This window comes from Lolium perenne, chromosome 2 (genome assembly GCF_019359855.2).
Source record: "Lolium perenne isolate Kyuss_39 chromosome 2, Kyuss_2.0, whole genome shotgun sequence".
NCBI classification, from domain to species: Eukaryota; Viridiplantae; Streptophyta; class Magnoliopsida; order Poales; family Poaceae; genus Lolium; species Lolium perenne.
In genome coordinates this window covers 29,800,617-29,828,574 of record NC_067245.2, presented here as the reverse complement: position 1 = coordinate 29,828,574, position 27,958 = coordinate 29,800,617, and the positions used below count along the sequence as shown (strand labels likewise).

Here is a 27,958-nt window from a genome sequence, read left to right as displayed (position 1 = left end):
GTGGGGTGGTGCCGGTGTCGCGTCGGCGGAATAAAGGTGTGGCTGCTCTTCTTCCACCTCGGCAACGTCCTCCTGGGCGGGGCTGTCGAGCAGCTGTTGGGTCGTGCTCGCGGATCGGCGGATCCGGCGAGTCGGAGTGGCCTGGGCATGGTTGTCGTGGCGGAGGTGATGATATGCCCATGGGTCTTTTGTCCCCCGTCTCCGTCTTCGCGGCAGTGAGGTGGCCTCCGGCCTCACTGTGGAGTTGCTGGGGGTGGTTTTGGAGTTGGAGATGCTGGTGCGTGTCTCCGTCTTCCCCGGCCGGCCGTGGTGGCGAGGGGGGAAGCTATGGTGCCTGCGTGCTGGGTTTTCTTGGTCGGTCTTCCAGGGATGGTGCTGTGGGAGTTGCTGCTGAGGTTGTGTTGCGGTTTGAGGTGGTGGGATCTGGCTGTTCTGGGCCAGATCGGAAGCGGTTCGAGCTCGGCGTGTGTCGCCGGCCGATGATCTTTCAGTGCGTAGCAGATCCTCTTCTTCGGAATTGGTGGTTACTGCGGCTCGTAAAAGCCTTTTGGCGAGGAGTTCCTCCGCTTCCAGGGTTCGTCATCGTCGACGTTTTCTTTGCGGGCGTGCGCGCTGGTGGAGTTCCAGGTCATCGGCGTGAGGTTGAAGATGAAGATGATCCTCAGGGTTCTCTCCTCATGTATCCGTTCCTAGTGTTCTTGTATTTCTTCGCGTATGTTTGTTGTATCCTTACTACTGTCTGATTAATACAAGTTCTACTTTCAAAAAAAAAAAAAGAACTAGGGTTCAACCAAAAAATTCTCCCCGCTCGTCACTTCACCGGATCATCGATGCCGTGCGGCGCGTGCGGCTGCGCGTGCAGCGAGGCGCACAGGGAGGAGGTGGAGGCGCAGCCGCTGACCGACGTCGAGACGGGACCCGGCCACATCACGGCGACGGCACGGATGCCGAGGTCGACGAGCCGACGGATGCCGAGATGGATAAGTCTGACATGATCTTCTGCTGCATTGTCCGGGTGCGTATTTATGTAAGCTAGGGCCGGCCGGTCAACTTACATTGGATATATTGAGTGGGAAAAGTCCCAGTTGAACCTGGGTGCACGTGAACCCAGATGGAAAATGCATTTTCTAAATGTTAAAAAATTCCAAAATAAAAATAACGGGATACGTATGCATGTTCCATGTGTGCCTAGAAAGTTTTCGCTGAGAAACCACTTTTTTATTTCAGAATCTAAAAAAGACAAAATACGTCACATATATACTGCTATATAGCCCTGCAAAATTTCACTTTTTTGCCGAGGCAAAATAAAAGGTTTTTTTTTGTCACGAAACTCATGTCCAGGGCACATGTTTGAGATCACCTTTGCATTCATTTTGTGTTTCAATTTTTAAAATATGTTTTTACATCACAAACGCACTTTTGAAAAAAGGGTTCACATGCACCCAGGTTCTGAAAAGCCAATCTCATATTGAGTGTGCCATACATTCCTTTGTTCAGTATACACATGATTACTTCTTAAAATTGGCTGGCCTTACTGTGGCTGTATTTCGTCGATTTGTTGAGAAGAAACCTCCCCGCCGACGGCGAGTAATATCATAATGTATTTTGTGTCGTTGCCCCGGCGGCACTAGTGGGTATGGTCTTGTGTGAGATCTGCATCAACATCCGCCCCCCATCTGATGTCGCTCGTGGAAGAGTTTCAAGTTGAACTATTCTTTCATCTTCTTGAAGCAAACTGAAATTTACACCAAGAACCATATGTATTTCGGTCAACCTTGTTCGAAAATATTGTGCAATGTTATGCTGGCTACGACTTTTTTTTAACCTTTGTGAGTCATGTCAAAGTATTTGATCATTATGAGTAACACACTAATTCTGTCTATGTTGGAGTACTATTTTTTCCTTAATTACCATTTTTTATAATAAATTTTAATTGTTGTCGAAGATGGCCCACTCATCTATGCCTGTTTAACTTGATTCTTCTAGTAATCTTACCACATTAGAGTTTCGTGTTCAAACACTAACTTTGATTCTATAATACCAATGAGTATGGACATAGCCGAGCATAATACTATAAGATAGAGTTGACAAGAAATAGGAACATCGGAAAAAGGGCAAAGATATGCATCACGATGATGACCAAGATAAACTCATGATCATGGCATTACATGCATTGCATGTCATTCTACACTACAAAATAAGACTAGTGCAAGTGTAATCAACTTAATTAATCGGACCTCTGATGTGTAAAGCATACCATATATTTCGAATATTTCTATGACAACTAACGAGAGGGAAAACCTTGGTTTAAATATTTATTATCGACACACTGAATCTTACATTTAATGAATGAAAATGATATGGAAATGTAGAGGGTTTTTAATGGACATTTTGATATATACATATTTTTACTTACGATGAATTTTCTATGAACTTTGCAAGATTTAATGGCTGAAATGGCTCTTCAAATAGATAGAAGATTTTACTTTTCCCACAGAGGTTGTCTAGCCTTTTTTTACGTTGAAATGAAATTCCATTAATCATATTGCACGTTCGAGGAGCAAAGCAGAAATCATAGGATTGAAAGGAAGCGATATACTCTTGCTTCGGATTTCCTTCAGGATTACACCAATGGACGATAGTTCCTCCTTGAATGTTTTCAGAGCTATTTTCAAAGTCTAAGAATCAGACTAAAAACTAATCTGGTTCAAACCAAGCGCAGCTGCTCCTTCCGATGGTGCTACACGCCTACACATGCTTCCGCCTCCGCTTGGAGGCCATGGCGTAAGTTCTGCAGTCTGCCCACTGCAGCCGCCACAAAATCGCTTGTGTTAGAACGAGCAATGAATCCCCGTGCACACCACAGCCAGACTCCTTCAGGAACGCTACGTCGAAGTTCACTTTGACCTGATCATTCCACTACAAGTGACATTGGTGCGAGTGAGCTATTGAAAAAATCTCTTGTGTCAGAACGAGCACACACACACCTGCTCGTGCCAGCTGCATTCGTGGGAACAACTTGCAAAGGTGAGACACAAACTGCTGAAAGTCCAATTGCCGTCGCTGGATAATGTAGCAAACTTCCTTCGTCATGCGACCCTTTCCTTCCACATTCAAATTATATTACGAGTGGTCATCAATTCCATAGCAGGATCAAAATGGTGGCCTGTTGTTTGCTTGGAAGAGACCAGACGATCAGATCAAATATTCTCGTGGCATTTGGTGCTGAAAGAAGTAGTGATGAGGGGAGGATATCTAATACTCCTGTTATTGCACCACTTCCATATATTCTGAAGTTTGAATCATTTTGCGTTGAAGTGGCTCCTAAAGATGAGGTGAAGCCTAATTTGTAATTTCATAACACCTTCAATGCTATTTCGGTTTGGCCCCAAAGGCATGATTAAGGTTTAGCTTTGGGTCCTATTTGTATTTTAGTCGAGTCATGTTTTATTTTGTAGTTTGGGTTTATTCTCGTGTGTGGGACTTGATTCTGATCAATTTTAACGCGAGGAGTTGTAGAGGGTTCATTTGGTCTATCTCTGATTGAATCCAACATTATCGTGCCATTTGAATTCTAGCACAGTAGAAGAAAATAAATTTACTAGCACACATATGATCATAGAAACCTCAATAGTTTATTGAATCAGATGGGCACGCACTTTTTTAGTCCCAGGGGCAACTCACAGCTTTTTAATGCAAGGTAAAATAGCATAGTTTAAAATAACCGGCTATAGCTCGGCTATAGCTCGCTATAACCTTCCCCGCATGGTGCGGCTAACTGCATTAGCCCGCTAAAAGGTGTCAAAGTCCTTAAATAGCCGGCTATAGCCGGGCTATAGCTATTTTGGGAGGCCGCGGCTATATCTTGTAGCCGGCTATTTTAAACATTGTAAAATAGAGAATAGAAGAGATGTCCAACTACAGAATTATCTCTGAGATTAACCCAGGTGCCAGCATTTGCAAAGAGCTCAGTCTGTCATTTGCACACCTATCTTGGCAAGTAAATCAGCTTCCAATAATTAAAAAGAATTCAGTCATTGGCAAGGCCATAACGATCGCAGCAAACAGGCTAAACCATGTATCTCCATCCGTGTATTTGATCGCATATTTTCTCATGGAGTAGAATAAATACACCCAGAGTAAGACCAATATTCCCTGCAAGTAATCAAGGTGTACGTTAATATATGACTACAAACGGAAAAGACTACATCAAAAGAACAGGTAAAGCACTACTATGAAACCGATAAACAAGAAGGAACAGATTTGTAGAGAAACACACGAATCTAGTCAGTTTTATAATATATATACAAAGAATTGTTCAAAGCTATCAGTTGGATAATTCAGTAGAAAAAAGACAGAACGGTTTATGGTAAGTGTGGCACAGAATTACAATAACAAAAATATGGTTGTCTACTTTCTGTTCGATCCCATTATTCATCTAAAAATAATTCAGAGAGACTGGTCGAACTTTAGTCTAACACTACTAGTTCAGAGAGATAGATCAATATATAAGGTTGGTTCTTTTATCCCTAGTAAGAGCATGGAAAGTGTAGTGGTTCATGTGTGCTCCTGCTCCAACACCGTCCTCGGGCGTGCACTGGTGTTCACTGGTGGGTGTTCACTGGTGGAGGCAGGGGGGGCAGCATATGCCAATTTTTGACAGAAACATAGGTATATTCAGTGAAAACCTATATTTTCGTACCACCACCTTTTCAAAATTTATGCAACATTTTAGCACGAGACTCGTCTTGTTTGGTTGGCCTCGCTTATAAAATATTTCTGGCTACGCCGTTGCTTGTGTTCCCTGAATGGTCTGAGCCGGGTTAGGATCTATATGGCACATATTGCATTTCTCTTTTAGTTGTGCCTGTTGAAAGCTGAAAGCTTTCTATATGTCTCATGAGTATTTTGTTCAATCTATTTATCATGGATGTTATGATTATCATGTTCTACCTCCCATATTTCCAACACTTTCTCCTCTAGCAAAATTATGGATAAAAACAGGTCGTTCTTTTTACAGAAAACTGGGTAGTTTATGTTCTTCTTTTGGTCTAAAAAATTCCTTCTAGGAGATATTCTATAATAACTGAAGTCGTCCAAACTATGAAGTACATATCTACATGTTTTATTCAAACCAGATAGTGAGAGTAAAGCACAATTACACACGTTAAGGTATATGTTTGCATCTTCCTCTTTTTTCACTATATAAGGCTGTATGTAACAAAAATAGAGCATCTCGTACTAGTGCCAATCCATGATAAATTAGAACCACCATCAAATATGAAAAAGTTTCAGAACAATAGAACAATGGAAGGTTTTTAATGAGGCGGCTTGTTTGCGTAATATATTATGGTTCATCTTCAAAAAAAAATAGAACAAAATTTTCTTGGCAGGAGAGTAGATATATTTCTTTCGAGCAAAGTGGTATCAAATTTCCCTTTAGTCATTTCCTCGGTTTCTTTGAAGACAAAAATAAATAAAAAATCCTTCTGAAAGTATTATCTTCAGGAACTTGATATATGCACTGCATAAATAAATAAATAAACCTATGTACGACTGACATTCTCGATAATGGCATTATTGCTTGTCTGTCTTAACATCATATATAGATGACCTTCCCGAGTACTTGATTAACATATGTATATAGTCGAATTGAACTTTAATTTCATTCGGAATAAAGCATATATGACATTAAACCGAAGAAAATACTAGGGCAACAGAAGAATAGTACAAAAAAAGGTAAATCGGCTTGAAGCTAGGGACTAGATAAGAAATTGACATCTGATTCTCCCTGCCAAGACTTAGCATAAGAAGATGATCATCTCCAATGCAGAAATAAAACGATCATCTGGTATGGATTCGCTGATTCGTCTGCCTTCGTCTTTTTCAAGTTTTTCCGTCCTCGTACCAGTTAATATGTATGTCTACAGTGGTTGGGGTTGACTAATTATCACGTACCCGGAAGATGAAGGTGGCCATCCTTCCTTCGTCGGCCGCCGGCGCCGCCGTGATTGTGCCAGGACCCGTCTCGACGTCCAATAGCAGCGGTGGCTCCATCTCCTCGCTGAATGTCTCAACGCCGGCGCCGGCGCCGGCGCTGCACGCGCAGCCGCACGCGTCGCACGGCATCGATGATACGATGAGGAGCGACGGCGAGCAAGGGTTATTTTAACCGTACGTAGCTACTGGGTTTAACCCTAATTCCTCCCGCGATGCACGTGGGATTAACGCTCGATCTGTTTTGTTTTCAGAAAAACGAACGCTCGGTTGCTGCTCCCGACGGATGTGGCATCACGCGTGAACAGACTTAACGGGCTGGGAAAGAGTACAAACTTGGTCGACGTTATAAAAACACTCAGACATCTACTCCAGGAGAAGTCACACGAATCTACATCTACACTGGATCATTTCGTATTCTCTATTATTTGGTGTAAAACCAAAATACAGTATATGTTATTTATTGCAAATGATTATTCAAAATCTAGTAAAATACGTCATTTTTCATGTTTATCTATCGCACGCCTCCACATTACCCTTGGTTGATATTTGGTAGAGTACCTGAATTTCACAAGGGTACGAATCCAAAAATCTTCAATGGAGAAGATACACTTGTTTCTTCTATTTTAATTTTAAGTTTTTAACAACATAATGAAATAGGTGGTATTACATTCTCCATAGGTGGCCAAACTCTTTTTAGTCCTTTGGCCGTAATGATAGTTTTTTCATAGCGTCTTCATATTGGAGAACGAGAGAATCTTCTAAAAGGCCTAGTTCTTTTCCGACCGGGCTTGTGCAGCAACGGTTTCAGCTAGACTACCATTAGACTTAATACGGTTTCACGAAAGTGGTCACCATTAGACTTAATACGGTTGCGGATCATGTTGTCCAGCCATCACAGAGAGCCTTTATGCAAGGAAGGAATATCCTTGATGGAGTGGCGGTTTTGCATGAGACGGTACATAAGATGCATTCTAAGAAATTAAATGGGGTAATTTTAAAACTAGATTTTGAAAAAGCGTATGATAAAGTCAAGTGATCTTTCCTACAGCAGACACTCAGGATGAAAGGTTTTTCTCCAGAGTGGCGCGCTCTAATAAATGATTTTGTGTATGGAGGTAGTGTAGCAATCCGGGTTAATGATGACACCGGTCACTATTTCCAAACACGAAAAGGGTTACGCCAAGGGGATCCGTTATCACCGATGTTGTTTACCATTGTAGCGGATATGCTGGCTATACTCATAGAGTGAGCCAAGTCTGATGGCCAGATTGAAGGTGTGATTCCACATCTGGTTGATGGTGGTTTATCTATCCTTCAATATGCCGACGATACAATTCTGTTTATGGATCATGATCTTGAAAAAGCTCAAAATCTGAAATTAATTTTAGCGGCTTTTGAGCAATTGTCGGGATTGAAAATCAATTTCCATAAAAGTGAATTGTTCTGTTTCGGTGATGCCCAAAATGATACGGCTCTGTATACATAGTTGTTTGGTTGTGGGCAAGGCCAATTTCCTATCCGTTATTTGGGTATTCCGATTTATTATCGGAGACTTACAATCGCGGAATGGAAATTAGTGGAAGAAAGACTACAAAAACGCCTTAGTAGTTGGAAAGGTAAATTGTTGGTACTCATTAATTCGGTACTAACGAATATGGTACTGTATATGTTATCATTCTTCATTCTACCGAAAGAAATTCTGCATAAACTCGATTATTATAGATCCAGATTCTTTTGGCAAGGGGCAACGAGAAAAAGAAATATCGACTGGTTAAATGGAGTAAAGTTTGTAGTCCCAAAGATCAAGGAGGGCTTGGAGTTTATGACCTGGAGGTCAAGAATTCAGCTCTACTGGGTAAATGGTTGTTTAAGCTACTTACTGAGGATGAGATTTGCAAACTATTCTTCGGAGAAAGTATGTCGGCTCGAACACATTATCCCAAGTGGTTTGGAAACCTGGGGATTCACACTTCTGGGCTGGTCTTATGGCGACAAAAAATATCTTTTTTCGCCATGGTACTTTCTCAATCAAGAATGGAGCACAGATACAGTTCTGAGAAGATGCTTGGCTAGACAATGCACCCTTAAGTGAATAGTATCCTGCTCTGTATAGGATTGCTTGTCGCCAAGGTGATACCATTGCCACTGTAATGGCTACCTCACCTCCGAATGTGACGTTCAGACGGGTTTTACTTGAACAAAGACTTGTGGCATGGAATACCCTAATTCACCGGCTCACAGATATTCATTTATCGTCTGAACCAGACGAATTTAGATGGAATCTTCATGTAGATGGTACTTTTTCTGTAAAATCTTTTTACAATGCGATCCTTCTTTCCGATTTACCAGTCGATAACAATAAGAAGATTTGGAAGATGAAGATACCATTAAAAATCAAAATTTTTGGATGGTATCTTCGTCGTGGGGTTATCCTCACCAAAGACAATCTTGTTAACGGTAATTGGCATGGAAGTAAACGGTGCGTTTTTTGTCATCAGGACGAAACCATCAAACACTTATTCTTCCAGTGCCAGTTCGCGAGATCTATATGATCAGTCATCCAAGTAGCGTCTACCATGTATCCTCCGACTAGTGTCATCTACAAATGTACATGTATTCTCCGTTCGTGGTTACCTCTTCAGCGAGTGGAGAACCGAGACCTATTTACGGAGGTCTGTACACGGTTGGAGGCTACGGCGAGGGATAATTTTTCCCTACATGGGTGGCAGCATAGTCTACGGATAGAAGCTCCACCTACACCTTAGGCGTCATATGATTCATCGTTCCGATATGTATCTCGCCTAGTTTTTATATTTATCCTTTGTGACTTGAGACAACAAAACGGCTGTGTGCATCCTGGTTATGCAGCTGGATGTAATTGCTTCTTAAAGTAATAAAGCATCCTTTATCGAAAAAAAGCTAGACTACCCAGAGGAACAATGGTGGAAACAAGCTTATGAGAAACTGTAGTCAGGATCTTTTTGGTTGTTTCTGTCTGAGCTTATGTTTGAGTGATTAAAAGTCTATAATGCTTGTAGAATGAGAGTTTGTAGAAAAAAGGCCAAGAGCAAAGCTCTGATACCAACATGTCAGAACAAAACCACGAATCCTCACAAGTTTGGGTGAGAAACAGACTTTTAGAAGAGGAAACAGAGAATGTATATATGAGTGCCGTAGGCGGCTAGGGTTTATATTACGCCCCAAATGTCGAGCATGCATCTCTTTTACAAGCCTTGGCCTTATATGTGGCTCAAGCAAATGGAAATTAGACAGAAATGTAAAAGAAAAAAAAGCAAACAGAGATGTTGACAGGCTTTTTCACTTCAGCCTGAGCTGTCCCATCATCTTAATCGTGAAGCGGTATCTAGAAATCTGGCCGTTAGTTATTTCAAATGATCTCAGGTGTTGTTTCTTCAGTTCAGAACTTCCGGGTAGGAGAGTCTGCATATTTTTTGTCGTCATGTTCTTCCGTCGAGCTCGCATTGTAGATTTCACCCACTGCACCGTCACAGATCAGCTACGGTAAATTCTCTTTACTCCTCTCTTCTTCCTTTCTTCATTATGGGTGTAGCGTGTGAGAAAATGCTCCAATGTGGATTCTGCTGCTTTTCTTTCTTTGCATTCGATTCTGAGTTTGTTATTGTACTGAAGTTCGACAGTGATCTCCATGTTGCAAAACGGTTCGTGCAACTCCGTACTCCTAAGCAGGGCCTAGCTGGTGTACTGCTAACGAATTTGCACCTGACATCAGAACACAAATTGGCTTGAAATTAGCGCCTTTCTTCAAATATTTAGCAGCATCTGGGTGATGCAAAATGGAAGGTACAAGGAGTAGAAAGATGTGGCAATGCATCTCTCCCAAACACACTTGAGAGACATGCCCTGGTACATCAGACTCCCACACACAAGGAACATGGTCCTCAGCTGATAATTCCTAGTTCAGCTAACTCATGATTGGCAGACATGTGATAGCAGCTTCCTCCTCCACCGTACCTAGCTCGACCGCAAATGCATTGCGAATGCACTCCACACGTCCAACCCGCACAGCGACATCTTCTCCCGTCGAGTCGCAGAAGACAGACACCCCAGCTGGCATGATTCTGTTGTGGGAAGAAATGCCGCATCTACGTCAAATTTCAGGGTTCCCGGCACCGGTGACCTCCATTTGCCGTCGGTGCTTGCCTTGGGTTTCCCATGCTTCTTCAAGACCTGCAAGAACTCCAGAACAGAGGTCCGGTCCTATGGGCGATGTCGTTTGCCCCCATGGCCCTCCATCCCCATCTAGCTGATGACAGATAAGCAGCAGCCGGTGTCATCAAGATTGAACCAGGTTGTGCATAAGGCGAGAGAGTTCTGGGCAACTCTCCAGAGGAACATTTCCACCTTGTTCAGGCATGGTAATATCCATATCCCAAGCCCTGTCTGATATCCATTAATCCATGTCGCAAAGCGATTCAGGCAGCTGAGTACTGCAACTCACATTCTGCCATTCAAGATCAACATAGAGTTTATACGCTTGCTTGGCAGTCTCTGAAGATAAATAACAGAGACACACTTGATTAGAACAGCGTTGAGCAATGCAGGTACCATGACGCGTAATCAAAAAGCATAAACCCCACTGATTCAATTCAAACCTGATGCAACTCGATCAGTAGTTGGTATACCATTACCTGAATCAAACTTATCTGTCACTCCAAATACACAACAGCTTGGAAGAACACATGAACATGGAATTGCAGATGTAATTCTCCAGGCATCCATCGACGCCAAAAACCCAAACAGAAAGTAAAACCCCATTGCGGGCGATGTGTCCGGGCCCACTTGTCAGCGCGAGAAGCTCCATCGCTCGATCGCGTCCGGCGCCGCGCCGGGGAGGGTGCTTGCTTACCTGGCCGCCCGCCCATAAAACGAAATCCAAATGCTGCAGCGGCAAGGCGCGCGCCAGTTCATCTCCTCTCTCCCCAGTTCGTCTCCGATCGCCTCCGGCTCCGGGAGCCGGAATCGGGCCGCCCCCAGCTCGCGCCGCCCCCAGCCTCGCGCGCGTCCCCGTCCCCATCCGCCCCAAGGTACGCTCCTCCGCTGCTACCACCCGCACCGAGCGCGAGCAGCAGTTAGGGGGGAATGGCGGCCTACTCAAGGGTTTCCGACGAGTCCGAGAGGGCTGGACGGGGTTGCGGGCTAGTCGGGGGTTTCCGACGATAGACCGGCGAGGCGGAGAGCGAGCGAGCGCGCAGGGATTGCGGCCTGGTCGCGGGTTCCGACGAGAGACCAGGCAGGGGTGGGGAGAGAGCGCGTGCAGGAATCGCGGCCTAGTCGAGGGATGGGGGGGATTCCGCCCAACTGGCCGGAGAACGACGACGAGGGAGGGAGGCGGCGGTTGCGGCCGGTGGTGCTCGCCTCGCTCGCTCGCTCCACCGTTGTGGCTGGCCCAAGCGGTTTGTGCCTAGTGCTCGGAACGAACGTGCGGAAGCGGAGGGCGCGCGCATGGGATGTGGAGCCGGCGATTTCAGGAGATTTTTGCTAGCTTTTGTTGCCATTCGGTCAACTAAATTTCGCCTGCGTTTGTTGCCATTCGGTCAATTGAATTTCGCCAGTGTAATTTTTCCTTGGAATTGCGTTTGTTACCACAGATTGAGGAGATTTGCCAGCGTTTGTTGCCATTCTGTCAACTGAATTTCGCCTGTGTAAATTTGCCTTGAAATTGCCTTCGTTACCACAGATCGAGGAGATTTGCTAGCGTTTGTTGCCATTCGGTCAACTAAATCTCACCTGTGTAAATTTGACTTGAAATTGCGCAACTAATGTCATTTGTCTGGGTTTGCATTTGAGATCGGTACCATGCCACTATAGAATCGTACGTGAACACACACTCACTTATGCTGGACATAGATACACTGTCGAAAAACACAAGGTATATGCACTGTCAAAAAACACACGGTACATGCACGGGATACATGAGCATAAGTTAAGAATCATCTCTACTGTCACAAATGCTTTACTTAGCCTTTCTGCTGTAAAGGAGTAGATACACTGTACTGGCTGTATCAATAAGACCAAGCGCTCCATTGATGCACAATGTGTAGATAGCAAAATGAGCTACTGCCAAAGACTTCTTGCCTTCTTGCATTTCAGTCGTGTGGTGGCAACCACATCAGATGATTGGTTTTCTCTAGTGAATCAGTAGGACCAGTTGAGGATTTTTGGCTTGTCCTGTAAGAGTTTCCTGGGAGTGCCACTTCCTATGGCTCTGCAAAGGTTTTCATGCCATCTTAAGAAATCGGTTAGTATTATGGCACACCATTTTGAGCGATGATAAAACAAAGGATATTATCTCTATGTTTTTATATGTATCACTAGACTAATTGTTTTACAGGTCCAATCAGTAAATACTTCATTAACTGGATTTACAATCCAATTACTGCAAGTGCTTTTTCCTGCATTTTACCATTGAAATTGACCTCATGAATCTATAATGGCACTCAAGAGTTGACTAACCTCTTTTACATCCTGACCAAACTAACTTCGATGGTCACAAAATTGCATCATAATGTCCAATCCTCCCAAGCTATTGTGGTGCAACTGGAATCTCGAAACTGCGAGGAGAAAAATATAAAATAAAAAGGAAAGGGATCTTAGAACAACTCAGGAAGAGGAAAAATTGCACCACCTTGCATAGTGTTGTATCATCTTCTTTCAGAATATCCCTGGAAAGTTTGTAGGGCTCCTTCTAGGGCAACCCTTGTTATTTTGTTCTGTTCTTAGAGTCGATGTCTATCAGTTACTCCTATGAAGTATTTTTTTCTGTTCTTAGGTGTGATCATTTTTTCTATATAGTCGTATTAGTAACATCGACACAACTATGGTTGTACCAATGATTGTACTAGCATTAACTGATGTTGTTGCTTGCTTTCAAATGCTACTTAGCAGATGAGGTTGAAAGCCTTCTGCCAATTTTTGGTCAAGACAGGGTATGAGGAAGAACTGGAAGGGAAGCCAGATCAAGACACCATTTTAGAGAGGAGGTTGGACAAGTGTGGCAACCTGTGCGAGCTGGGGATAGCGAACCTGTTCTGGAAAGGAACTACTCTAGTCTTCAAAGACATGAAAGACAAACAGGATCCTAAGCTTCCCTACAACATTGCGTTTTTTACCTTCTGCTTGCTATGGATGACTATGGGGACCGTGGCGTCCATGTTTCCTCAAACAGCGCCATTCCCATGCTTCATGACTGGAATGGGAGCTCTGATGGCAATTATCAGCATGTTTGGCGCCTATCATCTTGACCTACTGGCATACTTTCCTTCTGCTCACGACTGCTGCATATCAATGGCTTTAACATCAGCTACTTTTACTCTATACTGGGCCTATGCAGTTCAAGAACCATGGGTTCGTAGGTCAACCTAGCTTTTTTACCATTATTAGTCTGCATAAATGAATGAATGCTGATGCTAGTTTGTAACTCATGTGCAGATTATTCACCTGCTGGCAAGGATGACTAATGCGCTGTGGTCTTTGATTTGCTGGATGTGGATTAAGTCGGGGAGGAAGGGAGAAACCTTGATCAAGATGATGGTAACAAATGAGCTTCATTCTTTTCATACTCACAAAAATTTATAGCTATGTTAGAACATTGTTGCTTTATTAGTCTTTCATGCAATGCGCAAACAAAGTACATCTATATGTTCATTCTAGTTATCGTCTAAGAGAACACCCATAGTTATCTTCTAAGAGAACACCCAGAAGTATTTTTTCCTGTTCATAGGAGTGAGTTCTTTTCTGTATAGTTGTAATAGTAGCATCGACACAAGTATGTTTGTACCGGCGATTGCACTAGTATTGACTGATGTTGTTGTTTGCTTTTCAAATGCTACTTGGCAGATAAACTTGCATGCCTTCTGGCCCTCTCTGTTCAAGACAAAGTATGGTGAAGACCTGGAAGGGAAGGCAGATCGAGACACAATTTTGGAGAAGAGGATGGACAGGTGCAGCAACTTGTGCCAGCTAGGTATAGCGAACCTGTTCTGGAAGGGAACCACGCTTGTGTTCAAAGAAATGAAGGACAGACAGGATCCAAATCTTCACTACAATATTGTGACTTTTACCATCTGTTTGCTACTGATGACAATGGGGACTGTCGCTGCTATGTTCCCCGAAACAGCACCCTTCCCATGTTTTATGGCTGGCATGGGAGCTCTAATGGCCATTATCACCATGTTTGCCTCATATCATCTGGATCTCCTAGCCTACTTTTCTTCTGCTCGTGGTTGCTGGATCTCAATGGCATTGATATCAGCAACTTTTACTATATATTGGGCCTATGCAGTTCAAGACCCATGGGTTCGTAGAACAACCTAGCTTTTTAACGTTATTAGTCTGCATAAATGGAATGCTAATGCTAGCTTGTAACTCATGCAGGTTATTCACCTGTTGGCAAGGTTGAATACTGCTCTCTGGGCTTTGATTTGCTGGACGTGCACTAAGGGGATGGAGAAAGGAGGCACACCCTAATCAAGAAGATGGTAGATTCCTTTGGCAGGTGGAAGTGGAAGGGAAAGAAAGAAGACCCTCTATCAGCGGCACTGCTTGGACGAAACAAATAGCAGTGCACAGGTCCTGTTGGCTACAAAGAACTGACAACAGTCTGCCTACTGAAAGAAACAGCGGCTCCTTTGATCTAGAGCAAAACTAACCAACGTTAGCAAACTCAGCCTTCTTATGTGAACCAAGGCTCGTTGTCTCTACAGCTAAACTAACCAAAGTTACTGCCTCCAGATGTGAAACGACCCTAAGAATCACCTACACAGGCAAACTAACAGAATACTGGCTGTGATAGTCTTCAGATAGATTCAAAAGCAACACTTGGCGAGTTAACTGATAGTTTTTGCCAGTTCCAAAAAATTTCCTGGTATTGTAATATGCGCTGTTGGGTGTCCACAGCGAAGTCAGCCCGTTTGTTCTGTAATAAGTTGCCTACTGTGTACTGGATGTCCATCAGAGAAGTAGCAGGGCATGGTGTTTTCTGGTACTGTGAAGAATGTCTCAAACTAGACTACAAGATATATTCTATGATTTTCCCCCAAAAAAAGGATATATTCTGATTGCATGTACAACTGTGAGCATCAGATTATATGTGCTGTTGGTTTACAGGGTGGCAACTAAATACAAGAGGCTGTTGACAATCATATCATCATCTTCTGTCAAGTGAATAAATTGATAATGCTGTGGTGTTGCAGATGTTGAAATTTAACACAAAAGGATCATTTTATGTATACACTTATGTATGTGCAGGTACAAACTAGGTTTTCTACTGTCCTACAGCACATTCTGGTTCAATATCTCTTTCCAGTTTACGCACCTGATCAAGCTCCGGAACCAGTCGCCAGTTTGACCAGATTTATTAACAGTTGGGAGTGGGCTCTCCCTCATGTATATATGAAAAGAATCTCCTCAATACAGTTGATGCCGCCTTTTGCCATCGAATGATACACATTACTTCTTGCATCTTAAGTAATCTGGTACCATGACAATTAAAACAGGTGCAATAATTAATTAGTGAACAGAATAATGACTGTCGTGGGTTATAAACTGACTAGATAAAGCTACAGAACTACAGAAGTTCACGATACATCAGTATACCAAATCATTCATCTCAGATCGAATTGAAAGGAATACGTGAAAACTACAGGAGACCAGTTGTCCCATACCTTTAGTTCAAGCCATGTGGAATTAGCAAGGATGACAGGTCTAGATGACAGAAAATGTGGGCAGATTGGGGTAAATAACATACATGTGACGATTAAATGAACCTGGACAACAAGAAACAACGGTGATCAGTGACCACAGCAAATAGTTTGTTATGTTTGGTTGATACATGTAGTTGACTCATAAATGAAAGGTTACCAACCAAAAATAATGCGATTGCGCAGTGCTAAGAATATACACTACACCGCAAAACCAAGAACAAACAAGGCCTAACATCATTCAGCATTGAAATTGTACACTGAAATCACCAGTGCATACTACCCCAAAATATCACACCAATGCGCAGTAGTAAAATTATCACTTAACAGCAGCAACCAGATTTTTTTTAATTGCTCTCATAGTCAATGCAGACTGACAGTTTGCATATTTTTAATGTAAATGCCATCTGTACGAACTGATTGGACCACTGAAGCTTTGAAAAAGGTCAGCGAATAGCTGAATGTAGACTGACTGTTCAACTGAATGGAGATCAATAGTTCTACTGAAGTTTGTTTAAAAAGGTTGTTCAAAAGGTTCAAGGGACACCTAACAAGTAGGACAGGAAAGCAATGATAGCGAGCCTTCCAAATGTTCTCCAGTCTTTGCTTCATTGCAACATGTACAGGATGCATGCCAAGATAGAAGTTCAATTTTATATAGCAAGATATTGTCTTTCACTAAAACTGATATCTATATGATTCATCGATAGAAAGTATTCATGCACAAGTGAAATGTGCACAAGAAACTACTATGTAACACTGGGGAATGCTTTGGTATGTATGTCATGCATATAATTCAAGTTAATCTTTTCTATCATAACTTGCAATAAAAGCTCATTTCGTCCAGATATATATAATTTGTAAGAAACCCACCGTTGAACCACCAGCTGCAGTACAGTATGCTGTGCTGCCAGTTGGTGTTGCTACTATTACTCCGTCTTCTTGAACCTAGTTATACTTCCCAGATCAAAAGCAGAGGTTTGTGCTAGAGTTGATAGAGAGTCTACAACAGTCCCGAACTTCTAAATAAATGTTAACATCCCATAATGTAAGATGTTATTACAACCATTTCATAAATGGTTGTAATAACATCTTATATTATGGGATGGAGGGAGTACAACAAGACAGTAGTATTCTATCCAGGAGTAAGCTCGAGCTGAGCAGACATATTTACTCAAGTGTATGAACACCAATATGTTGTGGTTGGTTTGTAACAACCGTTTGGTCTATTCCATATCAAATGACCCTCTGTCACAATGTTTACTTCATTTGGCTCTGTCCTAAGGTAAACTCTCTCAGCTTTGAGAGAATTTATAGAGGAAAGGACTAACATATGCAACACCAAACTAGTATCATTAGATCAATTAAAAGTTATATCAGATTTATTTGGTCTTCCTACTTTTTCTATAAATTATAATGCAGGAAAATTCACTTTGGGGAGAATTGGAAACAGAAGTCCACCCAAATCTTCTTATATCTAAACAGTGATTATGACCTTTTCTAGTTCCATATGCCTGCTAGTGCTAGGTAAACGTTTAGTGGTAAAATCAACCCCATGGTACTGCCGTTTATGCTGTGTCGTGCAACCATGCCCTATCAAAAATCACAATAGACGCAGTCTTATGGAATGTGATCATGTAACATAATTAATATAATCCCTTTAGAAACCTACTTTACCTGCTAACAAATCGAAGATGCCAAACATGAACAGATAGAAAGATGGTAGTCCAGCTTGAAACGTAAGAACTAAAAATAGACTGGCAAGCGAGAAGTAACACTAGCTATACTCCACCTTTTCTTTTTCTTGACTTAGAGCAAATAACGACAAATGAGTAGTCCCTACTCTCTGATTTCCCTTCCTTAAAACTGTCCCCCCAAGAACTTCGTTCTTTTAGGACATTCTTGTAGGCTCGCTAATGTTTTTCAATCCAGTTAGTGACTATACCATTTTGGCATATTCATTAAAAAATTATACTGGCCCATGACATGAGTATCTACAAAAAAATACCTTTATAGCAAAGACGTATCCTGTAGTTCTTTTCTTGGCCAAGAAAACACGTCCAAATGCTCCACTGCTGATAGGTTTTATGATTTCAAAGTCGTAGACTGAAGTACAGTCCTTGATTGGATGAACAGAACTTGCTCTTAAGCTACAGACAACATCATCTTTGTCCATTATGGTACTCGATGAGTCAACCTTGTCCATATCAACTGAGTCACAATGCGGTACTTTTCCCTGAAGGATTTATAAAAATAGGAAGGGAAATCAAATAAAGAGTGAAAAAAGGAAAATAACAATACTGTTTAAAAAAGCAACAGTGATGTGGCTGAACTAATTATACTCAAATGGTGCTATTCAGCGATAATGTGGATTGTAAAAAGCTTAAAAGCACTCACCGATGGAGTTTTTCTATAAGAGTGCCAAATGTCTGCACTGTGAGGGCTTCATGCTTCCTACGATTGACAATTTCTTGTAGATCTTCTATGCACGTAACCAATTGGGATAATGCCCTTTCTTCATCCAGAGGAGTATTTGCAATACATTGTGCAATATCAGCAAGTTCAACAATCTGCACAGATTGGAAGGAACTATGTTAAAAACTTGAAAGCTTGATACATGAAGCTGACGATCTTTCTAGTACGAAATGGTTAGCACTTGTTACATAAAAATATATAATTTTCTCGGTATCATAATTAACCTCCACTGTTGTGTCATATGAGTCCAGCATTACATGTAGGCCCTGTAAGGGTCCACAGAATCAGCTTAGAGATAAGCTTTATCTTTAGTTCGCCTGCATATCAAGGTACAAAGGTATATTTCACATTTATAGTGAGCTGTGCTACAAGATTGTAGTGCAATTTCTTGATGCCAATGCTTGTTTCAATGTCTGGCTGAAGGGTTTTGGGTCTCAGAATATGAAATTTTTAACTGTTGGTGTAGCTGCTGTGCTTTGGGCCATCTGGAAGGTCAGAAATTTGCTTGTTTGAACATAGATGGCCTAGTGAACCTGTTCAGGTGCTTAACAGAGCTGTGTATTGGATGAGCTTTGGGCGTGAGCTGCAGGCGAGGGAATCCACAAAACTGGAGCTGTAATTGGGCACAAAGCTACTGGGAAGGGCCACGAGCCCGCGGCTGATGTTTACCAAGCGCAAAGAGGGTGGGTGTCATGGACTCCATGACTGGTGTATGATGATTTTGGGTGATAAAAAGGATGACAAGCTGATTGCTGTTACTTATGGTCTAGGCCTCCCATGTTACTCCCTCTATCTCAACAATGTGTTGTGCGTGTTGTGCTTCACGAAAACGTACCCTCCTACATGTTTCCTGTTACCTTTTCATCATTTGTGGATGTTTTGGCGGCTTAGATGCGTTGCTGAGAAATGATGGTTGCTTGGTTTCGGGGGCTACCCCTATAAGATTGTGTTGGTTGGAAAGTTAAGATTGGATCTACATCAGCCATAGAATCAGTAAGGAACATATGGTTGCAAATAAAAGATTCTCTAGCACTATACTCATAATGTGTTGAATGATACATCATTCACATGCAGGAAACAGTCTTCTTTACAATGACTGAATACACTTGTGCTACCAGATACAAGAAAAAGATACAGCACATGTTAACAGATGAATGACAAGCAATGGGCATATAAACCGAGGACCGAAAACCGGAGCCAAATTAACCAGCACCGAAGCCGAATTAACCGAAACCGAGAAATACGGTTGGTAATGCAGTTCTCAGTTTTTAAAAACCGAAATTATCTGTGTGTTCGGTTTCATGCCTCGGTTGACCGAACTGACCGAATACAGCGAATAAACACATACGTTATTAATTGGCCCAGACTAAAAGCTCACTCCGTAAGGCCCATGAAGCTCCTGGCCCTCCCATAAGAGTCCCCAGTTCCTAAACAAAATCCACGATCTCATCTCTTCCGCAGTTAGCGACCGCATCTTCTTTCTCTCGCTTGGCTCCTCAAATCTCGAACCCACCTTCGCACTCTACCCGTGCACCTCCGCTGACCCCTCCTCTCTGATTCTCTCTCTCTCTCTCTCTCTCTCTCGTGCGGCAAGCAGCAGCAGCAGCCCAAAGCCAGCGACATCTCTTCCGCGCCTAATCGTCTCCATCATCCATCCACATCTCATCTCTCCCCTTTTCTTGTGTTGACTAATCCCTTTTCTGATGATATTGTTCATCGATCTGTTTGTCCGATGTGCTTGTGTTTAACATTTTTCTTGCGCTTTTTCAATTCTGCTCGGTATGTTCGGTCAAAACCGAAGCCGAACCGAAATTCCAATGTCTGGGTTCCTATTTATTTAGAGCACCGATCGGTCATCAATCATAGGAGACCGAAAGTATTAGAAAGCTGAGAAACTGAACCAATTGGTTCGGTTAAACTGAATGCCCAGGCCTGAGCAATATATGCACAAGCAGGAAATAGTACTCTTTAATAAGATGACTAAAGTAAGAAATGAATACAGCACATGTTGACAGATGAATGACAAGCAATATATGCGTAAGCAGGAAATAGTATTCTTTAATAAGATGACTTAATAAATGAATATAGCACATGTTAACAGATGAATGACAAGCAACATATGCACAAGCAGGAACTAGTCTTCTTTACGATAGCTTGCGATAAAGCTCATTTCATCCAGATATATATATATATATATATATATAACTTGTAAGAATTAACCCACCACTGAACCCCCATCTGCAGTAGAGTATGCCGTGCACCAGTTGGTGCTGCTACTATTACTCCATCTCCTTGGACCTAGATATACTTCCCAGATCAAATGAAGAGGTAGTGGATAAAGAGCCTTAATAATAATCTTGAATTTAAAACAAATACTACCTCCGTCCAAAAATAAGTGTCTTAATTTTGTCTAGATATGGATGTATGTAGACATATTTTAGTTATAGATACATCGTATCTAGAAAAAGTTAAGACATTTATTTTTGGACGGAGGGAGTACTAGCACGCGATAATATTAGTATGTCCAGGAGTGAGATCACGCTTAGCAGGCATATTCACTCAACTGTATGAACACTAATATGCTATGGTTAGTTTGTAACAGCAGTTTGGTCTATTCCATCATCAAATGACAAAATATTCCCTTCCACATGCAAGAAATAGTCTTCCTTACAATGACTGAAGTACATTTTTGGTACCAGATACAAGAAACAAAAGGGGCAAATGTTAGCAGATGAATGACAAATAATGCATGCACAAGCAGGAAATAGTCTTTTTTAAGATGACTAACTGAAGTGCATCTTTGCCACCAGATACAAGAAACAAATACATGAGATGCTGAAAAATGAATGAAAAGCAATATATACACAAAATAGGGAATTCAATATGCACCTTTTTAGCCTCTTCTAGGAGCTCATCGCCTAGCCTTTTCAACAGTAAAGCCTTCGGAGATGAATCCCACACAAGCATCTGTTGCAGAGGCACACATATTTCCATCAACAGGATTTGATGAGCATCTCTCAAGATAAGGGGCACCATTCTTTCAGCTGATTCTCTAATTGAGCTGCTTATCAGCTTGTGTGTTGTTTTGTCCGCTTATCATTTGAATTGCTGGAATTCTCTATACCAGGATCAACGGTTAGCACTGAACTTGATCTTTCCGGTTCATCAACAAAAGTGGAGGTCCCCTTGTCCGATGGTTTCCAGTTAGTGATGCCAAAAGAAATTGATAGAAGATAATCCTTGTCAAACAATGTGCCTCTTGAACTTTTCAGACCCATGCCGTATGTGACTTCATAGCCAATGGCTTCATTTGTTCAGCTCCAAGATTTTGTTTTCTCCTCAATACCAGCAAGCTAGTCGATCGTTTCCAAGAGTTCAGAGCATATTTTGTATAAAATCTTTCACTTCTGAACAATTTTGTCATATCCTTTCTAAAAAAAACATTGCAAGAAGAAAACTGTGCTTTAAGGGGGTTACTCTCCAGTTTAGAGTCTGGCAGGCATTCCGTCCTGGTGCCATTCTGCTCACTTCCAGACTATCACATGTTGTTTCTATGCCAATGTCACATATTTCCCCAGCATTCAAGATTCTCAGATCCCAATAGGGTATCATATTACTACCATTTGAGTATGAAATTGAGCCGATTATCAGCTTGTGTGTTCTTCTGTCCGGCCATTCTTTAGGGCCGTACCATTCACATTTAATGATTGATTCTCAGCGGTAGCCAGTCTCTCAGCAGGAGTGGCATACTGCTTCCATCTGGAGAACATCGCCTGGGTCCTGCTAATCCCTCCCTTGCTATGAAGATAATGGTCTTCTTTGCACCATCTGACACTAGCGCTGTGAACTGCTAAATCTGTTCAGCGGAGGGTGTAGTCCTGATCCCGACCAGCATATACACCACCTCTAGCCTAACTGCTGAAAGTTACAAATCATCTTGAACATCTTTCTGTGATCAGTTCTGAATCCAGTAGCCAATAACCATGCCAGACCCTCCTCACTGGCTTGTCCCCCACTCTAAAATGCAACCTCCAATTCATCCGTCACGGAATCATCTGGCACAGTTGAAAAGTACACACGAAACCAATTTGCAAACAGTGTCAGGAAACCCGCATCATAACAGGCATTCTTCAACCTCTTTAGCCGCCTCCATATATCCAACCCCCAGACTTCATTTGGTACAAAGTAGCCGGGACTTCATTTGATCTCACAGCACTGCTTCATATATACGTGGAAGAAGGGAAGTTGCGATATCCTATCAATCGTGCACCCCTGTCCTGCCCTGGTTCAGCAATGCCAGCATACAGCCAAGCATGGCAGCAACTTTTCTCCGGCACCTGCAGGTCTTCGATGACACATCATAGCGCACAGGGTACTTATTCGGCACTAGCTTCGATCTCTGGTCGGTGTCGCCCAGCACCGGACCAACCAAGAGTTAGGACAAGTCCCTTTTGTGACAGTTCTGCAAGGAACAATTTGATAAATCAAATGCATAATCAATTCACCTAAGCCACGACGAACTAACAGTACAAATGCAATAAACGAATTTCCAGTTCTACTTTAGGGTATTATCTAACAGTTTGATGAAATGCCCAGAAGAAGCAGAAAAACGGCAAACATACTACTCCCAGTCAGGAACCGGGCGTACGAACCTGGGAAGCGAGACCGATCCGGGAATTGAACAAGGGCGTGCGGCACACCGCCGTGGGCACTGGCCCCAACACCAACTTCCGGCGACTCAAGCGACCCGTCAGCCGGAAAGGCGGGAGCGCCCTCTTCTCGACATGCCTTTCGACGTTCGATGGCATCAACAGGTCGAGTAAAAACCGTGGCTTTTGAGGGAGACGAGAAGAATCTGGCTTTTGGTGCAGCCACGCTCGAGCCGACGGACGCGGCTGCGCCACCCCAGATCCGCCATCTCCAGGTCCGGCCTGCCGCGCTCTAGCCAATCGAAGCAGCTGCGCCACCCTGAACGGTGTCAGGCTGCGGGAAGAGTTGCGATCTGCGAGATCATGTGATTCGCGGCGGCGGCGCAGCGTGGGCAGACCGTCGCGGCGGCCGGGCAGCAGCGGAAGGAAGACGGGTTCTCATCACCTCGCCGCTGACCACAAGAATCGATTTTGGATCCAAAAATCGGTCCTTGCCAGAGCATGTGCTAGCGTTTGTGGTCGGGCTGCCGGATAAAGCTTCCACGCTATGGGATCTACAGAGGAGGAAGAGGGGTTTCCGGAGCGCTGGTCGGGAGCGCGGCGGAATCAGCCGGCACCAGCGACGGGGCGGAATGGGGATTGGGGAACGGTGGCTGGTCGCGGACACAAGTTCTCAGGTGAAAAAGCGCGAGGGAGTTTTCGCAAAAACGCCAGCGCGCAGCTTGCCCTTTTTACGGTACGGAGGGAGTACGTATTTCCTGCGCGTACGTCTAGTCATCAAAGCCCGCAGCCGATCGATCGTCCTTCGAACAACTAGCTAAGTCTGACATGATCTTCTGCTGCATTGTCCGGGTGCGTATTCATCATGCAGTAAGTTATACGTAGGGCCGGCCGGTGAACTTACAGGAAGGAAGCACGCCATGCCTTTTGGTGTTTGTACTTCATCGAGATTGGATATAGTGAGCGTGCCATACATCCCGGCCTGTTCAATATACACATAATTGCTCCTTAAAATTCTTTGTCTGTTGTGCGGTTTGCAGGGGTTGCTGGCCTTACTCTGGCTGTATCTGGTCGATTTGATGAGAAGAAACCTCCCCACCGACGATGGCGACTACCATATGATTACTGTATTTTTTCTTGGTGTTTCGGCGGCATTCCTGGGTATGTTCTTCTGTCAGATCTGCGTCAACATCCGCCCCCCGTCTGAAGTAGTCGCTGCTGGAAGAATTTCAAGTTGAACAATTCTTTCATCTTCCTCCAGCAAACTGAAATTTACACCAAGAACCATATAAATTTCGCTCAACCTTGTTCGAAAATGTTGTCAAAGATGGCCTCTCATCTATGCCTTTATATCATGTTTAATTTGAATCTCATAGTAATCTTACATCATTCAAGTTTCGTGTTCAAACACCAACTTTGATTATCTATTACCTATGAGCATGGGCATAGCCAAGCATAATACTCCCACCGTTCCACGAGAATTGTCTTTGATTTCTCAAAACTTAGATGTATCTAGACACTATCTAGCATGTAGAATGTGGACAGATGTTATCGTCAAAAACGGAGGAGATGACCGTTACGGAGGAGCCTGGCGACACAAGAGGCGATCTCTCTTGCCCTTCGCCGGCGGCTGACAGGTCGAGGTTTGAAGATGCCTGGTCTCCGGGACGTCCTTCCGGAGGGCGGTTCTGGATTCTCCAGGAGTCTGATGATGAAGAAGAGGGGACGCAAGTCAGCGATGGTGATCTCTTCCGCTACATCTGTCAAACTCCCGAGTCGGTGAGTGGGAAAGATCTGGCGGAATCATCACCGGACCTGGCTCGGCGTGCTCTGAAGAGGATGAGGCGGCAGCAGGCGCAGAAAAGGGCGGCAATGGCGGCGATCGAACTCGACGACGAAGGTACGTTGCCGTCATCTCTGAGGCTTTCGAGGCGCTCTGTGAGTAAGAGCTTGAAAAGGCCGGTGTTGGAGCCGTCTGTTTTTCTCGACGAGACGTTGCATGGGTGGACGGTCGTTCACCGGCGACGTTGGTCGCCGGCGCTCGGCACGATCACCACCGATCCGGTAAATCCGCACGTTTCAAATTCTATTGGACTGGGCCTGAGAAGCTCACGGGCTGTTGAGCACGGAGCTTCCGATCCAATGGGCCCAACTGTTTTTCATCGTAATGCTGTGATCATGGATCAGCCCCGATCGAACGGTATTGCTAAAATTCAGCAAGTTAAGGTGGGGGGCGCCGTCGCTGGGCGTGCGTTCCGAAAGCTGCTAGGGTTCACGTGGCGCCGTATCGAGGCTGGGGCGCCGCTTCTGCACCCGCGGCAAAACTCCCCCAAGATGAATGGTGATGGCGGTCAGGGCTTCAACCCAGGTCGCGGAGGCTTCAATCATGGGAGAGGCGGATTCCAGCCGCGCGGAGGGTACGGCAGCGGAGCTTTTGCTGGGCGTGGCCGCCAAGGTCAGAGAGGAGGCCGCGTTGGGCAAGGTTTCGGTGGCGGGCAGAACTTCGGGGGAGGAAGAGGTGGTCAAGGAAACATCGGCAATTCTTATGGCCGAAACTTTGTTCAAGGTGAAAGTAGTGCCTCTGGTGGAAACAACAATCAGGGTTTTCGCGATGATAGTTGGGGTGGTGGTCACTCAAACTATCAAAGGGGAGTCCCTCACAATGGGAATCGTTTTGGTTATGGCACAAATCAGCAGAGGTGGTCTGATGGGAACTATGGCAGCAGGGGAGGTATCCAATACCGGGCTAGGGCTAATCCAAATGGAGGGGTGACACGAGGTGGCATAGACTCGGAGTTACTACAGCAAACCGTACAAGCAGTGGTGGCGGCTGTTACAGCGGCTCAGAAGGTGCCTGTTCTTGCTGGATCGGCACAAGTTACAGCTGAAACAGTGGCAGATGTTGCTGTTCCAAACCGTGAAGCAGGGGCGTCGGTTGCGAAGTCCACTGTTGTCCAACAACAAGAGGATACTACTTTGGTGGCAGCCGCTGTTGGGAAAGAAGATGAAGCACCGGGTCCATCCAAGAAGAAAAAAGATGATAAGATGGGTTGCTTCAGGTGCAAAAAGCCAGGACATCATATAGATGATTGTCCCACGCCTTTCTGCGACTTGTGTGAGTCTGTCAATCATATTTCTTCTGCTTGTCACCTTTTGCATGCTCCTAAGCCTAATGCAATTTTACACGGTTATGCCAATGAAGCTCTTATGTTTTTTGAACTCACTTGTGGAGCATTTAAGGCTAAAGTAGAAAATCCTAAACTAGCCAAAGTCACTGTTGAAGGGTCTGCTCTGACCATCCCTGAAATCATTGAACAAATGAAGAAAATAGTGCCACATGAGAAATTTAATTGGGAGGTTTTTCATTTTAAGGATAACATCTACAGAGTTAAGTTACCTAGTAAACAAGAGGTTCAGAGGTTGAAGAATTTTCGTACTTATCTTTGTAATGATAGGGAAGCTGTTCTCTCTTTTGATCTTTGGTCTTCGGTGGAGGAACCTTTATATATGTTGCCAGAGGTTTGGGTTCGGGTATCAGGGCTGCCTTCTGATATGAGAGCAGATTATCTATCCCTATGGGGGGTGGGAACTCTGTTTGGGAAAACTTTGGAGGTGGATATGGCATATACCCGTAAGAACAAAGTGCTTCGAATCAAAATTGGGTGTCTGGATCATAGGCTCATCCCTGCCGATAGTGATATGTTTATTAGAAGAGGTTTTTATAAATTGAGGTTTGAGGTGGAAGGAATGGAGGGGCCTACAGAAGTGAATATGGTTGATGCACACAAGGGCAACGATGGTAATGGGGATGCTCAGAACGGTGGAGGAAACAATGGGAATAGTCAAGCCAGGGACATGGATCATATGACAGGTGGTGATGATGACGCATCAAATAATAATGGCTTTGGGGAGTCAAATGGGATTAATGGTGGGGATATTATGCAAGAGCAACTAGAACATTTTGCTGCAATCAAAATCGGGTCTTTAGAGGTATCACTATCTCCTACAGGTACACCAAATTCTGAATCAAATTTGAGTAAAAAATGTTCTTTTTTCAAGCCTCTATTGCATGCTGAAAATAGTACACAAAATGACAAATTTTCATCTAATTTCGGAGCAGATTCTCTGCTCAGCGAATCAGCTTTGGGATCTTATTCTGTCGGTAATACTGCTGCGGGTCAGCTGGCTGCTATTGGGCAGCACTCTGGAGCAGCAGAACAGGGGACAGGTGGAGGCTTGCGAATGGGGGAGCAGGGCAGCAGCAACCAGTCAGAGAGGCGGGAAGTGGTGCATGCCGATGTTGCAGCTCGCTGCCAGGATGCTGGCGCCTGCACGCATGTCGGCCTAGGTGCTCAGGTGGCCGGATCTTCTGTGCTCAGAGGTGGGCAGACTTCTCACAATGTCCAAGATCTGCCACAGAAAATCCTGTCGCCTGGTGTGGAGAGCACCAATCCGTGTCGTCAACACGTTTCTGCCATGGCTGTGACAAAAGTAGATGGGAAGCAATCATCAGAGGTTGACTCTGGATTTTTTGTGCATGCTGGTACTGCAGTACCGGGTGTGGCCCATAATTCTGGTAATTCTCTTCGTTCTAAATTATTTTCTGAGGCGAATTCCGAATCTGGTCTTAATCACTATTGCTGTGTTACTGAGGAGAGCACATCTTTTGTAGGTAATACGCTGAAGCCTTTGGTTACTGGCTCGTTGGAGCAATCTAAAGGTTTTTTTTCGGACAAGTCAAAAGTAGCTCAAACGAATTCTGGATGTAATGGGACGATGGAGTTTGATTTATCCTTGTCAAACAAAGGTATGCTGCTTAACGATCTGCCTTCATGCTCTTTGTCGTTATGTGAGTTGTCATCGAATGATAAAGGTTTCTGTCCAACAACAGAGGAGGTTATTGCGTTTGGCGGGATTCCAAAACCCACACAGCAGGTTAGGTCGAGCACTCGGTTGGGTGGCCAACCTAATGCCGACGTGCCTCAGTTGGAGAGGGCCATGCAGAATGCGCAGATGCGTCATGATCCTTTTGGTTCAGGTCAGTTTTCGCTACCAAAACATTCTATTGTTAATATTTCAGATTCGGAGATAGTT

General features: G+C 43.8%; 1 protein-coding gene and 1 long non-coding RNA gene across 3 annotated transcripts; one reads left to right on the top strand and one right to left on the bottom strand.

Moving 5' to 3' along the window:
• The first annotated feature begins 820 nt into the window (after positions 1-820).
• LOC139835138 (uncharacterized) lies at positions 821-24,278 on the top strand. 2 transcript variants are annotated; one of them, XR_011750851.1, is made up of 2 exons: positions 821-1,015; positions 23,905-24,278. It is a non-coding gene; the product is annotated as an uncharacterized lncRNA (long non-coding RNA). The 2 variants fall into 2 exon arrangements; XR_011750850.1 differs by lacking the exon at positions 821-1,015 and adding an exon at positions 23,683-23,716.
• LOC127331649 (uncharacterized) lies at positions 11,896-23,576 on the bottom strand. Its single transcript, XM_071825931.1, has 8 exons — positions 22,868-23,576; positions 21,105-22,677; positions 18,138-18,310; positions 17,749-17,976; positions 16,614-16,688; positions 15,705-15,806; positions 15,356-15,512; positions 11,896-12,593 (listed from the first exon to the last, which is right to left on the bottom strand). The coding sequence occupies exons 4-7, from the start codon at positions 17,944-17,946 to the stop codon at positions 15,504-15,506; spliced, it is 384 nt and encodes a 127-aa protein (XP_071682032.1). The 5' UTR covers positions 17,947-17,976; positions 18,138-18,310; positions 21,105-22,677; positions 22,868-23,576; the 3' UTR covers positions 11,896-12,593; positions 15,356-15,503.
• Positions 24,279-27,958: the final 3,680 nt, after the last annotated feature.